Raw genomic sequence first — 16459 nt, forward strand, 5'->3', positions numbered from 1 at the left:
TAGCGGGACCAGCTGGTATGAACCCATTGCTGACGTCACATCTGGAAAACGAAACCGTGAACTTGGAGTTTCCCGAGAAAGGCTTGTTAGCCGGAAAGCAGCCGCACTCAGGGCAGTGTTTAAAGTATCTGCGGCGGGGACGGTATGTGACAGTTTGGAGCACAGCTTCAGGTGACACGACACACAGCTACCGTACAGCCGTCACTGTACTGATTTCTGCACCCGGGAAACGCTCTGACTTTGAAGTCAACCCTCACCTGCACCGACTGAAACGTCAGCACTGAAGGTGGGAGAGTTTTTGTTGTTAGCGCTGGCACCGCTGTCCCAGAGTGGCATTAATACAAAGGTTACTACTATGACTACAGCATCGTTCAAAGACTGTACTCGTTTTCGATCCTGGAGTGTTTGCACTTGAATATCTTTGGTTCAGGCAGCTGTAAGAACCGCTTATGCTCTACTTTGACGACAGTTAAACAACAAGACCAGTCTAAATAACTGTTATTGTTATTGTGAAAATAAATGCTGTGTGGAAGATTTTTAGGATTATATAAATACTTCCATATATTACATTACACTTATAAACGCAGTGTTTAGTATTACTACACTTTAATACTATTTTATATTATCGTAAGTTATGTCTTAATTAGTTAATTAATCTTTATAATGAAACCGTTTCTACTGTTGCTGAACAGCTGTTGTCTATGTGCCCGCTTCCTCTTTCATGCAATTGAAAATTGGCAATAAAAACCTGTCATCGTCCCAGCTGCACGACAGCTTTCCTGACATCCGGATGTTCGTGCTCAGGTTTCTTCTTAAACTTTTGATAATCTAATGCATATTTGATCGTCTAAATGAAACCTTCATTTAACGCGGCCCCTTTTTTCTGTTAACTCACTAATGCTAATATAATAGTGTCAGTTATAGATTACTTTTTTTGCTGTTGTTGCATGAGATGTGACTAAATAGCACCATCTGCAGGCAAGCATGGAAATATAGTTCAAATGAATGTATAATCTAAACAAGAAAATTAATTATAAATAAATATGAATATACTGTTCTTGACAAATTTGTTAGAGCACTACTCAATGTAAGGTTTATGCCAAAATACTGGTAATTACCAATATATGTATTTTTTTTATATTTCTGTAAATTTCATCAACAAGTCTGCGCTCTTTAATCAAAATCATATTTTTACTGTAATAATATAAATATTGTTCTTATGTATGATTTTTAAAATGTACTGTTTTACAAAAGAAAGCAGCAAAAGTAGGACAGTAAATTATTATTTTTGGATTAAGATGCAAAATTACAGTTATTTACTTTCATTCCTGAACGAAAAATGACTTGTGTTTTTTATGCTTTATTAATTTCTGACTTCTCAGAGAGGACCAGTGTGCCGATTCAAATTTGGATATAAAAACGCGAATTCAGTTTGTTGTTTACTAAATAAATATGAGTCAGTTTTTGAGAGATTTCCTCATTATTATTTTTTTGTTTGTTTTCTTCTTTTAATGATTGGTGGGCTATTAAATTTGTCTGTATATAAATAATTATATAGCTCTAACCTCCAGTACAGACGAGCTATTTTAATGAACTGCCTGAATGAAGGAATAGCCTACATCACATCCAAGTTACTATACAGTGATTGTTCATATGATAGCAAAAGAGTACAGGATCAGTAAGCTGTACGTCAGGCTGTGATGACACAGCTCACGTTATATTTTGTCTTATTGTAGAAATGGCTCATTCGAAACCACTGCTCATCCCGTGGCTGCGGGAACAGATTAACAGCAACAAGTATCCTGGTGTCCAGTGGACAAACCCAGAGCAAACAAAGTTCTGCATCCCGTGGAAACACGCTTTGAGACAGGACTCCTCTAACACTGACATTCTCATCTTTAAGGTAGCCATCAAGGGCTGACATGACATGACAATCTAATAGAAACCAGTCATGAGCATGAATTTGATATCAGCTATCTGTCCATCTTCTGCTTATCTCATTCTTTGTCCACTAATCCGTTCTTTGTTAGTCTTTAGTCTGTTCACATCAGGAGTTTCTTCCGGCTTTCATCCTGGTTTTGCCCCGCAGGCCTGGGCGGAGGTGAGCGGCAGCGGCCGGGCTAATGGAGACCCCTCAGTCTGGAAGAGGAACTTCCGCAGCGCCCTACGAGCTAAAGGCTTCAAAATGGTGGATGACAACAAGAATGATGCCGCTAACCCCCATAAAGTCTTTCAGTGGCCGGACGAGTCAACGTCAAAAGGTGACGACCCGCTGACCATTTGGATCTTAACTACAGTGGATAGAAAGCAAATTCAATTCAAAGAAATTGTTTGCTTATTTCAAGAAAACTCTGCTGTTTGGCACTCAAAATGCACAGAAAAAAAAGATCAGCAGGATGTTCTGCTTTTTACTCATTTTATAACTGCAATCAATCAACTTCATATTGCATTTGCAATTTAAATCTGATAATGCAGTTTTGCACCGCATGCTCAGTTCCTGTCTGTCCGTGCAGCACATTTTGCATACACTCATGTCTCTGTATCTCTAACTAGACATGTTTCTCAGAAAATAAAAACAAATGCATGTTTTCACTCCTGAAGCTAACTCTTGTGCTGGATCCCAGGAGCAAGATGGGGCTGATTTGTTTGCAGATCTGGGCATTTCCATTCAAGAGGTGAGACTGCTCTGTTGGATTGTTTACCTGTAAGAGGACAGATGGTAACAAAAAAGAGGTATTGCTGAAATGCTGGGTATTGATGTAAGTGAATAAGATGTGTGTCGGTGTTATCCCAGACCCAGGACATCCAGTGTTTAGAAGGATGTCTCTTACTTCCAGAAGGCGCTGTGTTTTTGGGTGAGAGCAATTGCCTTTTTCATTGGATTTAGAAGGGGAACATTAGTCTGGCGCTTATTAGCGACAATCGCCATCTGAATGTGTCTGGTCCATATCTGCCAGCAGAATCTGCTGCCAGCCCGGATATTCTCCAGGAGTGTCTCAGAGGAATGAACATCAGCCCTGAAGCAGGTAGGCTTATCAGCTCTGCTTATCATTTTCCTCCTCGCTGCTGCAGTCAGAGCAGAAAACAAAGAGTATCTGAGGTACTTTTCTACAAGCTGGTTCAGTTTCTCCAACTTTTCCACAGAGGGCACCGCAGGCTTTGAGCCTCCTCCCGAGCAACAGCAGCTGCAGAATCAGGTTGCGATTGGTGGACACCCGTTGCCTGGGCAACAGCAGTATCCAGTAATGTATAAGGGTGCAGTTACTGAAGCTGGGTTGCCTGAGCAACCAGCACATCCAATTGGGGGAGCTGAGGGAGGGGCCTATGATGAGCAGTTGGCGGCACAGTTCCTACAGACAATGCAAAAGACCAGCGATGGAGATAATTTCAGTAAGTTGGAGAAGGGGGTGGGTGGGGGTGGGATGCTGCTGTATCAGACAAATGGGGATTTTTACACAGACACTCTGAAATGACATCCAGCACACACAGTATTCAAATGGAACATGTTTAACAGGGACTTATATACAAAGCGCCCTGACAATGTGAATAGCAGGGACAGAGTGGAACTGTAAGCACCTTTCCTCATACACTTCCACTGTCTCTGAATCCACAGGGACTCAATTCAAGATATCTGTGTACTACAGGGGGGTGAAGGTTTTGGAGCAGATGGTTGAGAATGAGGCTGGAGTGCGCTTGGTCTACAGGTAACATCAAAATGAACGCGACAAATGCTCAGCAGTTCCAGTTCAAATATACTGTAAAACGTGCTTCCTTATTCTCGTTCCTAGAGGGACAAACTGAGGGAGATGCTACTGTTTTTTCTATCTGAGATCAGGAGTTTACATTAGCATGAAGGCATGAGTACCACTTTGTCTTTCCTTTAAAAAAAAGAGAAAAGAAATCCTCCCACCTCTAAAGCTCAGTAATTTTTTTTTAAATGTAATGACTTATTTATTCAGCCAAGTTCCCCTTCACCAGGCAAAGCATTTTGAGGGAATAGAGCTTAGAATAAGGACTGAAAATGTAATCTCTAAATTCACAGTATGCAATTTTTGCCTTCAAAGTTCAAGATTCAACACTCTTTATTGTCGTTATGCACTGTTTACTTCTGTAACCATACTGCTGTGTTTCAACTTAGCATCAGTGCAACAACTGCAGTGGAAACAGCAATACTGAATATAACGTGGTCTGTTTAACTTATAACTAATTATAGTTTATATATTGCAGGATTCTTCATTGCTGACATCTTTGATTAAAAAAACACAAAACAGCCTCTAGCAAATGCGACTGTTTTAAACTCAGCGATTTTCTCCGATAACTGAAATATAGAAATGCTTGTATTCACATCAGTACTGATCTCAATGGGACAGTTTTGGATCGTGAGTCAGGCCTCACTAAAGTCTCCCTGCCAAGTCCCGGAGCCATGGTGGATCAAAACCAAGCCAGCCTCACCCAGCGGATTCTGGACATGCTGGGTGATGGCTTGGAAGTTGGTGTGTCGGGCCAAGTGGTCTACAGCCAGCGACGGGGGGAAAGCAAAGCTTTCTGGAGCTTCTGCAAATTTGACCAGAGCAGACAACCCCAAGAGATTTCTAAACATCCTCAGGTTCTTTACAAGTTCACGGACTTTGTGCGAGGTAGGTAAGAGGAATTATTTTGGAGCTTTTGTGAATTTAGTGGCTTTAGGTACAGTTTTTTATGTATCGTCTCCTGTCTGCTTAGGAATAAAGGACTTCATTGAGGGGAATGCTAAAGAGTGCGCTCCCTGCTCCCTGTTCTTCTGTATTGGGGAAAAGTGGCCTGACCCACAATGCAGGCCTTTGGAGAAAAAACTCATTGCAGTGGAGGTGAGGAAACTTTCTGAAATTATTTAAAACATGCATACAGTGCTGTGCTCTCACAGACCTCTAAGCAGTATTTCAAATAGGCAGAGATTTTTTCCCCCTTTCTGCTGCACAAACTTGTATTAAATTTCATGAGCGATCAACCTCTAAAATTGCCCTCTCACGAGGAGGGAGCCGTACTCAGCAGCACTTTTGAAGAGGCAATTTTGCCTCAGTATTGATTAACAGCACAAAGGGAACAAAGCCTGAATACCGGCGCTGACAGCTGATCCTTCAGGTGTAAAAGCTTTTTTTTCTTTTCGTCCTTCTCCTCAGCCTCCACACAGGACGGCACACTGAGAAATCAAAAGCTTTATACAAAAAGTTTCTCAAAGAAACCAGCTTGACGCGTCTCATTGCTCGACCTTTCTCTGATTTCACTGCTACCGTCGAGCTCAAACGCGTCGCCTTTGCACTCGCGCCTGACTCCCGCTCCTTATTTATTTTCTCCGCTCAGGTGTGCCTGACTTCGATGGAGTTACTCAAGAACATGGCTGTTGAAAACGGCGCCTCTTCCCTGAAGTCTGTGGAGCTGCAGATGTCCCTGGAGGAGATGATGGAGTACTGAACATTTGGAAGCGGTGGCTGTTTTACTAATTTGAGATTTTTAATCTTGGCTTCTTAAAACATCTCAGTTATGTTTGTGAATAATGTTTAATAATGACACTGGTACTGTGTTGGTTTGTACTTCACCCGGGATCAAACGGTCTGACTTATACTGTATGGAGACTAAGTGTGCACTGATTTCTATCTTAGGATTTTAAAACAAGTCACAGGGACATGCTCAGGGTTGTTACTGAAAATCAAGATCACATTTTTACAGTAATGAGCTGATGTCACTCAGGTAAAGAGACATGACTTTCACTCATTTAACATTTTGTGCCCTCCTCCTCTTTTTAAGCTTCACTTTTCCTCTTTTAAACTGAGTCATAATGGCAGTCAAAGTGAAACACCACCCATAAGCTGCAAGTTTTCCTGCTCATGAACTTATTTGTTATAATAATCGGCCTAATGCCGTGAAATTAATGTGTTAAGGGGTGAACAAATGCAACCTGGTAACAAACCCCCTGCTAAAGTGTAATACAACAAAGTGAAATTGGCATTAGTGCCTTGAATACAACAGAGCCACAGATAAAAATAAATATACAAGCTGATTTTAGCAGTGCAGATGTAGCCAGAGCATCTGGAGCTTTTTTGACATTATTAGCTTAATATGAGGAACATACACCTCAGCAGATGTCATGTGCTATGACACATCAGCGTGCTGTGCAGATAACCACACTGATCGATACCGGAGATTATTTGTTTTAAAAACTTTATTGAAACATTAATGGGTAGCATTCCTCTGCTGAATCTACTACATGATCAAAATGGCCTTTTCACCATTGCGATGTCACACGTAACTGTATTGCTGCTCTACGCTGCCAGTCTGAGTCAAAAGAAGAAGAAGTGTGAAATTACCTTTGTTTTTTTTGTCTAGGTTTTTCTTTTTTTAAATATCCTTTCTTGAATTTATTCTCTCTCAGCACGACTCTGTTTGGTCGAGAACTACATCGCTCTGTCTTTTCACACCACCCATACAGACACAACACATCTTTTCCACTGATGACCTGTACAAGTGAAATGTTTACAAAGTAATATCGATAAACTGAGCAAACTGTTGAACAGAAATCAGTCCTTGTCTCCTTCCTCTGTTTCTCCGTCATTCTCTGACTCAGACCTCGCCTCCTCAGAGAGAGGATTTTCCTTCAGTCCTGACATTGGGACGAGCTTCCCCTCTTCATCCACTCCCATCGGCTGGATGATGTTGTCTCTGTAAAATACACGAGATGCAGGTGATTTGATCACCAGCATGAGCTTTAACAGCCTAACTGTTTAATTTACCATCAATCTGCTGTATTATGCAAGAACAAGAGGAACACTTGAGTTTTACAGACCTTACTGTTTCTTACCAGTATACAATTTTAATGACTACTTGACCCATTAATGCTCATCAAAGAACTTCCTCTGCAGCAACACATTGAGACGCTGCAGATTATGCGCTGGAATTAGCTTTTGGTTATATACACATGTACAGTCTGCTCGACACTTTTATTGCAACTCTGTATTTGTACCTTAATAAATTAAATTCTGTAAACTTTTGCTGTGGTGTGGTGGGAATCAGTTGACATTTACTGTATTCATTAGAAGTATCTGAGACTTTTGTGTATCTCTCATTTTTGTAGCTTTTTGACGTTTTGCTTACCTGGACAGCTTGTTGAAGAGCATGATCAGCCTCTTGGCCTCCTCCTCCTTCTCCTCCTCTGTCATGCCCTCCATAGGGTCTGGCTGCTCTGCCTCCACCCGCCCCGTCACTGGGTTGATGCGGTCTTTGACCTGCCGGTACTCCTCGGTGTCTGAATCAGAGTCGCTGGAGTACTGGGTATCAGAGGTCCTGGGCCCCTGGCCTCCCAGGAGCCCCCTGGTGGCCAGCAGACCTGCTGCGTTACCGTAACCCGTATACTTCACAAAACGGCTCACTAGGAAAAGAAGCGTTGGTGTTCTCAATAAGGCACGAAAGAAAAAATACAGAAAGAGCTACAAAAACATTTCAGCACCACTGCATTCACAGATTAGATTTAAAATAATGTATATAATCAAAACAAACATGACTATCAAGACTACATAAAATAATAATAAAGACATAAACACAAATATCTAAAAGGTAATAAGAGTTTTTTTTAAAGCACAATAAAAACTAATGACGCCCGTTGTTTAAATACCATCTGATCATTTCAATATGCATTTTTCTATTTTTATAACCAGACTGTAACTTCACCCTATTTTTATTAATCCACATATTGCTTCTTCTTACCATTTTCCTTGCAGAGGACAAAGATGAGGTCAGCGGCACAGTGTTTGAGGTCTGTGTCCAGATGAGTCATAAGACGAATCAGACGGCTCTTCACTGTGGTGCCTTCCTCTGGCCTCTGTGATACGTCTCTCAGAGGAGGCAGGATCTAATGATGGCGACACATTATAGCTTTAATTTTCTTTAATGTGTTTTGTTTCTTCTTCTTTTTTTAAATAAATATGAGCGAGACCATTCTGATGCTTGCAAATGAAGCAAAATGTGCCGTTAACCTCAAAACAATGATGGATTTCAAAGTCTGAGACAAATCAAATATATAATGAAAAATCCTTTCTCATAGTCAGTGTGTTGGAGGGAGGAGAAGGGTGTTTAGGGATGAGCTGGAACAAGTCTGCCAACGCACATCTTCCCGGAATTAAAGGATCTGCTGTCTTTGTGCTAAAGTCTTCAGCAACCGCTTTTTTAAAAAAAAAAAAGTCTTTTTAGTTTTTCTTTAAACATTGGCTGTTTTTTCACTTACTTTTAGCTCCACCCTTGTACCTGACCATTACAGAGAAACATGTATTGTGCTCATTAAGCCACTTAACACTGAACAATGAATTACTGAAGCATAAAAAAAGGGATCTAACTCATAGGATGAACCAGTTTAAACTGGATCTTTAGCAACCTGTCACCAAAACATACAATTGGTGCTACTTTCTTTTGTATCTATAAAAATCCCAAAGGTAACACAGCTGGACCGGCATAAAATAGTATTTTGCACCAACATGGTGATTCTCAAAGACAGTTATCCAAAAACGTGGCACATCTCAGCATGGTGTGCATTCAAGGAAACTGGACAAATGGAGAACAGAAGAGGAAGTTGTAAACTTGTCTGGTTCAAATTGTCCTCAGTATGTACGAGGAGGTCAGGAGAGATGTGCAACAGTCAGTGTTAACATGCATCTTCAAAACTGGGAGGCCAGTTCATGGTTTTGGGTTGCTTTTCAGTCAGTGGTGTTGGGGGATCCTATCAAAAGTGATGAAATTATAAATCAGGCAAGTGCCATCAGATTTTCATTCACCATACAATGCAATCTGCAAAACACCTGATTGGCAATAGCTTCATTTTTCACCATGACAACGATCCCAAACACACTGCCAGTGCATGGATTGGCCTCCCCAGAGCCCGGACCTCAATGTTACTGAGGCAGTGTCGTATCATCTTTACATAGAACAAAACAAAAGACAGCCAACATCCAAAGAAGAACTTTTTTTAGAGAACTAACCCTGAATACTACTGTAAGAAATTACAAGAAAGCTACCTAAGAGAGTTCAGGCTGTGTTGAAGGATAAAAGTGGTCATAGAATTGTACTAACTCTGTTTATACTGTATTTGCATTTTTTTCCCCAGCAATATATATAGAAGCGAGGGGTGTCTCAAGACTTTGCACAGTACTATGAATACTACAAGTGTCTTATAGTCTTCAGTCTTATAGAGTCCAGGCCTGCACAGGTCAGGTGTTGGTTGGTTACATGCAAATGATCAAAAGCATACTGGACATTAAACGTGCTACAAATATTTTGGCATCAAAACATCAAAAAGCTAAACACAGGAGCTATCTCTGAGGTGTCGTATATTACATATTTTCTGATGTAGTGCCGTGTTTCTCTGTGAGCCCTGCAGCTCTCCGTCAGCAGATTGAGGATTGGTGTCAGCTTCTCTTTGATCTTATCTCCCTGAAAAGCACATAAAACAAATCCTCTCCGTTATTTCCGTAATACCAGCTGCTCCCTTTTTCACACTGCAAAATATAAACTTTAAGAACAAATCACTGAGAAACCCCCCCTCACAAACACACAGATGGATCAGAAAAGACTCTACAAACAGAACTCTTTTCTACTCCCTCACCGCCTCCAGGCGTCTCTCCATGAACATCAGCAGGGTGTGGACGCAGTCCATGTTGACCCCCTTGCACTGCTCTGAATCTGGCTCCAGAGGCACCGTCAGCAACACATCGAGACACTGCAGAGGAAGCGCTGACAACAGGTTCACTGTGTGACTGCGGGAGTGAGAGAAGGTCACGGCAAAGGAGTGAGTGTTGATAGAAGAGAGCGGGGAAAACCTATTCCCTGCTCTGCTTTTCCTTGTTTTTTTAGACATATACTGTTAGACTGGAGGTCAGTGTATGTGCAAGTAATCCCTGTGATAAATAAGGGTTATTTTGAACAGTGAACCATGCAAAGCTACTCCAATACAGCCTGAAAATAAAAAGGAGCTGAAAATGATCAGAGCAGATCCCCCTTTAAACATTTGGTGTTGTTTGGCTGGATGGATTATACACTGTTTCATCCAAAATGATAACAAATGCTACTCAAAATACACTATTATTGGAATTATATCTCAAAATTTTCTTTTTATGAGAACATCTAGACCTAATAAAAAGGCATTGATTTCTATATATACTTGGGATTTTAATCAGACCTGCAGCTGAACATTCAATCTATCTGGAAGTCTCAAATAAAGCAAGCAAGAGGAGGGTGCATGTTATTAAACTCATAATTATAGACTCATCCTTGTTGCTTCAAATGTTATTAAAAATAGTGCTCCTGCATGAAAGTGATTTTGCAACCCCTAAAGAATTTCTGAAGGTTTATATCTCATTTTATAGTCCATCGTTTAAATCAATTATAACTGCACAGTATGTGTTATAATTGCACGATAGTAAATTATGAGATTATCAAGCCTGAATATTTTCACAGCTTGGGTTTTGTCACGTTGTGCTCACCCCTGCAGTTCATCTGTGTCTTCTGACAGGAGACACTTCCTCAGCAGACAGAGGCGCAGGATCGCCACCAGGTGTCGGTACAGAGCCGCATCATCCTGATTAAAGGCACAGACGCAGCTAATGCCTCTTCAACTGTCCTGTTCTTTCGCACTTTTAGCTTTTATATGATTGCATATTTGACTGATAACATATATGTTGTATTAAAACTCCTGTAAAAAGTAAACACGAAAGCAAAGCTTCTGAAAAATGCGAGGGCCTTTACACACACCTCACTTGGGTCCTGCTTGTGGGTGCTGTGCGTGATATTGAAGAGAATTTTGAGGATCTCTGTGACGCGCTGAGAGGTTTCCAGAGAGATGGGCTGTGTCTGTGGGTCCAAGACGCACTCATACTGGTCCTTCCACTGCACCTCCAGGCAGCTCTCCAAGGCTGCTGTGAGGATGGAAACCCCTCCCTCCTGGAAGAGAATAATCAGTGTGAGGGCAGTAACGAGGAGTAAAACAGGAATAACTTTGGACTATATGACATCGTGCGACCTGTTTAAGCTGGGTGCTGAGCTCTGGCCGGAGTGCAGTCATGAGGAACATGAAGCGCAGTTCATAAAACTGAGCACTAGAGGGATTCGACCAGCTGACACTGGATGATACGCGCTCTATGAGGCCACACATGAGCCTGATGGAAACAAAGGAGATAGATGTGAACTTTCCAGATGAAGCCAAATGCAGCTTATTGCAAGTGAGAATGACACTGTCCTCGGGATAGCACTGTTTCAGTCCCCTGTCCTTCTATTTGTCATAATAACCTTTACCAGGCATGAGAGTTGTTGCTTTCACAGGTATAAATAAGCAAATATATGTTTTTTAGGTGCTTTGCGATTATTATAAGCTGCTGAAAATTACACAGTTTATGGGAACTGATGCGATTGTGTGTGCGTGCCGAGCCTACCTGAGAGCACTGAACCTTTCCTGTGCCCAGGCGCTGTTGTACACCACGTTACACAACACCTTCATGGCCTCTTTTCTCTTTGCCTCCTCTCCGGACTCCAACTCCTCCACCTCTTCCTCCACATCCATCTTACTCTCTCTGCGGTCCCTCCGCCCTCGCTCCAGGACCCTGTGATGCGTCCCACCTCTGTGCAGTTCGTTAATGCTCGTCCTGTGGCTCCCAAACCAGCTGATGCTGTCCAAATCGCCGCTGTTGGTGATGCTGATGTCGCTTTTGGCATCCTCGTCGAAGGCCGGCGGCTCCTCGTTTTGGTCGTTAGTTTCAGCTTCAGCTTCATCCTCATTAGTGTGACCCTGCAGCACTTTGGTTTCGGTGAGAGAGGCAATGATGTTATCGTAGAAATCAGAGTCGGGGTCGCTGACTTCATCACTGATGTCACTTGTGGTCAGCCCGGCTAGTTTGGCCAGAGTCAGGAGGGCGCTGTCGGTCACCAAAGGCCCCAAGACCTTTTGGTCCCGGGACAGGATCCTCAGGGTGCGTAGGCATACTCTCAACAGGTGACATTTGACTTCCGTCCTTATGAACCTCACAAGGACAACACCTAGATTCTGAGAACAGGAGCAGAAACATGTTTGCAGGAATTTATCATAATAATAACTTTTACAAGGACTAAGAATATCACATCTGGGCAAGCAGAGAGTGACAGCATCGGATCACCTGTCTGAGGATGAGTCCTCGATCCTCCAGGTCGTACTCGTCCAAGTCCGAGTCAGAATCAGTGTAGTCCCTCACTTTATTCTTCCTGAACTAGTAAAACAGTGCAACAAGGATTACTGGATTTCTTTACGGTACTTCTCATGTGCAGTGCTTAATTACTTCTAAACTGTGGCAAAACCCTACCTCTTCTAGTCGCGTTTGCTTAAGAGATGGTCATCCATTAGACAGGAAATGTAGCAGAAGAGAGAGGAAATAGTGCTGTTAGAAGTCCTTCTACAAGTTCACAGTATGGCATTTTCCCTAAAAACCTATTTAAAAAGCTTAGGAGCAATTTACTGATGGGATGAGGTCATTCCTAACCCAAAAGAAAGGTTATCTTTGCTGGGAATGACAATCAATTAACAGGGGACAGTGAAGGATATCATAACATATTTATTAATTTGAAGGTAATTAGAAGTTTTTTCTAACCCAGACAATTATTCAGTCACTCTGTCTGGATTCAATCTGCCTGAGCAGGCAAGGAGAGAGGATCAGAGACAACTGATACAGCAGAATTACTAATCATAGATTGGAGTGTGTAGGGGTGGGGAGGGGCGGATAAGTCGGAGGTGTGCCGTGAGAGGGAATAAGGTGACGTTATAAGGAGCACCAGGAGGACGTGGGTTTATGCCTGTAAACTTTCCTTCTGGTGCAGCAACATAAACAGACTTACTCTCCGTTTTTCCCTCTCCTCTGTGTCAAAGAAGAAACACTGGGCATACTACAGGAAGAGAAATAATGACACACACACACACAAAAACAGAAAAACAGTGTCATGAGCAGCATTAGAACTTGTGAGAAATACACAAGCTTCTGTGTCGCGTCACCTCTTTGTTGAACTCCTGCAGCCTTATCTGAACACCATTCTCATCTCCCTGCTTGATGCACTGGATTATCCCCTCGATGTCCACGTTCATGCTTCCTAAACACACACACAAGCACACACACACACACACACACACACACAAACAATTTAGGGCATAACAAAATGAAAGTTACACAACAATGACGATGGTCATGACAGAGGTTATGTATTGTCAAACAGAAAGAAACCATAAATACACAATAGAATAGCACACATTCGGTCTGTTGTTCATCCAGAATATAAAATAAAACCCACTAAATATGAAATGAAATGACAGCTGCTCATCCTTTCACTTCATCTTCACAGCTACCACATAACTGATCACTGATGAAGGATTCCTTAGCAGTTAAAGTGAATCTGTATCTTTTATATAGCAGGCACTGACATCAACACTACACACACACATAAAATCTGCAGATAGATTACCGTGCTTCGCTGAACTTACCTCGCACAGTTCAGTATAGTAGTCAGGTGATAAACTGTATACCTTAAATATGACAAACCAAATCACCGCTCCGACTTTGCTTCAGGTTGTCGCGTTTATTTCTCCAAGTACGTGCCCCGAGTCCTGTGTTCAGCTTTGAATTTGCTCAATTCAATCACTCTCTATGCACTCTCATTCTCTCAGCCTATCTCTCTCACTCTGTCTCTCTCGCTTTAATCCAAGAGAGATGCAGGAGACCTGTTGGAGAGTGTTTATGGTTATAATCCACTAATGGACTCTAAGCTTATAACTCTCAGTGTTGACCCTCTAACCTTTTATGGGTTTGCCAGACTTATTCTGCACAGCCCTTTCACTTTCTGTCCAGCTTTAGCAGAATTTTCTTCAAAATGCTGAAAGCCACTAAAACAAGCAGTTAGGGCGTGCTGTTGCATAACAATGCTGGAGGTTCTGATGGTTAAAACACTGTTAGAAATGCATTAGGAAAAGACACTGTTTATTCACTTCTGGAAGTTTGTAGTTAAAGATTTGTATTCTTTTATCTTTCAGCAAAATATTTCAATACATTCCTAATTGAATTCACCCCCAATTACAGTACATGTACCGTACTTTTTATTATTTTTGTGCACTATTTATTTCAGTACTGATTCTGTCTCCTTCCACAAGATGGCACAATTCCCCCGGTTGAGTCAGCTCATAGAGGCACAATGTATGATACAATTGTGTATTATAAAATCTATTTATTCAAAGTAAACTTTAGCATCTTTCCCTTGGCCAAAATGCACAGATATTGATACTCCGTACCAAATGACTTACAGTTAAATCAATCTGCACTGAAACACAAGTGAAACTCTGTTTTCTTTCAGTGAGTACACTTTGTTTGTTTTTAGCTTAGATAACCTACTTAAGGCACACCTGGTGTCCTGGAAACCTTCACACACTTGCAGCCAAGTATCCTGAACACCCTGACAGATGAAAACTGTAAGACAATGATGCATGAGTGAATGACAGGCTTTCCTGGCAGGATGCGTACTCTTGCACTCATTCGGTAGAGGAAACAGGCTCTGGGCGCTGGAGCTAGATAACTGGTGGCTGCAGGCTTACAACAACAGGATGCACGCTACGTCAGAAATAGTGGGAGAAATGTCAGAGGAGTCTTCTCAAGTAGGAAGTGGAGGCATATTTCTTCAAGACGAATTACATGTAGGATATCAACAATATAGACTTTACAAGAGGTGAATGGGCCTGAGTGACCTTTAAAAGCAGTAAAAGAAAACAGCAGTTATTAACATGAGCCAGGAGGGTACGTCTAAATCGTCCTGACACAGACAAACATTGTGGCTATATTTTTAACACCTATGTCGCAATACACGCATGTAGCTTAAACATAAACGACCTCTACTGAGGCTTGTAGGGTCATTCCACTTGAGGGAATTTTTTTTGAGTCTCATCAAGTCAGATCTGCCTCACTGAATATTTTCAAAGCAAACACATCAGAAACCTACAGACTGGCTGTCAGCAGCTACAGAGTGTCATTTACAAGCGTCTCTCACTGACGGTGACCGACGGTTAGAATATAGGTGTAAAAATTTAATGACTCTGCATCTGTCTGGTGACACCAAGGCCCTACAGAGATCATCTTTCCAACCTTTAGGAGACACACCCTGCTCAGCTCATATGCCTTCTTTCCACTAATTTATGTCTTCTGTTCAGAGAGTGAACAGTAGAGAAGAATGTGAAATATTCAAGGATCGCTGCTTTTTCCTCTGCACTTGGTTATCAGAGTGGATCTTATATGTGTGCTCTCTTTCTGCAGTTAATCTTTCTGCTTAAGTCCTCTATGATTCCTGAATGCATTTACTGTATGGTGGGCCTGGTCTCACATTAAGCATGTAGGATTCCAACAAAACTCTCTATGTTTTGACATAATCATATTTTTTTTAAATGTTTGTAATTTGGCAGAGCATGGCCTGAGGACAACAGGAGCTCAGCATGAACATTTAAGGCTCAAGGATCTGCCTGGATGATCAAATAATGTAATATTGGTTTTGTTGCTGCTGAGGTCTGTGAAGCTTAGCTGACATGTTAGGACTTCCAGATAATGTAACAGAGACTGCTGGGAGTTTATAAAGTTGAACTTCAATAGTTGGTAAAACTAATTATCAACTGTATAATAGAAAAAAGGGATGGTGTGTTCATACGCCATACTAAACTGAACATATTTATATATAAAGAAAAAGATCAATATTTGACCCTTCAGCGACCCCACAGGTCAGGGGAGTGGGTGAGGCTGAAAATTCACAGAGGCTCAGAGAAGAAACGCTTCTGCTCATCAAGTATTACTTGAATAAACACAGAGTGAGACCTTAAATATTGCACACTGTGCCAAATAATACAGGATACTTTGATCTCTAAATTGCTCTGGATGGAACAGCAACAGACCCTAATGCTTCTAAATGGGATGAAAACAGCAATTTTCAAATACTTTTACTTACTTTAATCCAGTGGATCTGAAACTGTGGGGCTGCTCCCCTACAGGGGGTGTAGAGCCAATGTATTAGGGAGGCACGAATGACCATGGGAAAAATATAATTCTAATAAATATGATTTATGTAAACAAGAATTTGCTGAGGCTATAGTGCTAAACTGTGTTTCACTAAAACTTAATCTGAATCATTTTTTTATTATTAAAGGTTGATATAAGAAATTGTAGGTTGGAGGCATGAAAAATTACTGCCTTACTCAGTCATCGTACAACAGCATTCATTCCTTTGAGGCCACAGCCATGCTCAATATTTAATAATTACTCTTATTAAAAGCTACTGGCTGCCAAATGCAATTACCTAGATTTGAAATGGTTCCACATTCATTTAGATGTGTAGAAGGAGACAGGAGGACAACAGGAGTAATTGTACAGGGTGGGCCATTTATATGGATACACCGTAATAA

General features: G+C 41.4%; 2 protein-coding genes across 5 annotated transcripts in view; one reads left to right on the top strand and one right to left on the bottom strand.

Annotated features, from left to right (window-relative positions):
* Nucleotides 1–10: 10 nt before the first annotated feature.
* Nucleotides 11–6548, top strand: irf3 (interferon regulatory factor 3). Of its 3 annotated transcripts, none has more exons than XM_005935461.3 (11): nt 16–286; nt 1737–1903; nt 2090–2261; nt 2602–2675; nt 2795–2855; nt 2958–3026; nt 3145–3390; nt 3614–3704; nt 4351–4637; nt 4723–4847; nt 5341–6548. In XM_005935461.3, the coding sequence occupies exons 2-11, from the start codon at nt 1739–1741 to the stop codon at nt 5449–5451; spliced, it is 1401 nt and encodes a 466-aa protein (XP_005935523.1). In that variant the 5' UTR covers nt 16–286; nt 1737–1738; the 3' UTR covers nt 5452–6548. The 3 variants fall into 3 exon arrangements, with proteins under 3 accessions (XP_042081969.1, XP_005935523.1, XP_005935524.1); XM_005935462.3 differs by having other exon boundaries at nt 17–286; nt 2961–3026; XM_042226035.1 differs by lacking the exon at nt 5341–6548 and having other exon boundaries at nt 11–286; nt 4351–4641; nt 4723–4825.
* Nucleotides 6182–16459, bottom strand: part of LOC102293211 (synembryn-A) — a 12114-nt gene continuing 1836 nt past the window's right edge. The window contains exons 1-14 of one of the 2 annotated variants that reach the window (XM_005935460.2): nt 13514–13764; nt 13031–13125; nt 12877–12924; nt 12348–12365; nt 12165–12254; nt 11448–12055; nt 11039–11174; nt 10771–10959; nt 10503–10597; nt 9626–9776; nt 9358–9453; nt 7738–7882; nt 7129–7402; nt 6182–6696 (exon numbers count right to left, since the gene is read on the bottom strand). In XM_005935460.2, the coding sequence (XP_005935522.1) occupies nt 6555–6696; nt 7129–7402; nt 7738–7882; nt 9358–9453; nt 9626–9776; nt 10503–10597; nt 10771–10959; nt 11039–11174; nt 11448–12055; nt 12165–12254; nt 12348–12365; nt 12877–12924; nt 13031–13120 (2082 nt within the window). In that variant the 5' untranslated portion in view covers nt 13121–13125; nt 13514–13764 and the 3' untranslated portion in view covers nt 6182–6554. Of the gene's footprint in view, nt 6697–7128; nt 7403–7737; nt 7883–9357; nt 9454–9625; nt 9777–10502; nt 10598–10770; nt 10960–11038; nt 11175–11447; nt 12056–12164; nt 12255–12347; nt 12366–12876; nt 12925–13030; nt 13126–13513; nt 13765–16459 lie in introns of those variants that run through there. The other variant, XM_042226034.1, reaches the window with a different exon arrangement.

The sequence above is a fragment of the Haplochromis burtoni genome, unplaced genomic scaffold (genome assembly GCF_018398535.1).
Source record: "Haplochromis burtoni strain Fernald_Lab_line unplaced genomic scaffold, NCSU_Asbu1 Contig_192, whole genome shotgun sequence".
Classification (NCBI taxonomy): Eukaryota; Metazoa; Chordata; class Actinopteri; order Cichliformes; family Cichlidae; genus Haplochromis; species Haplochromis burtoni.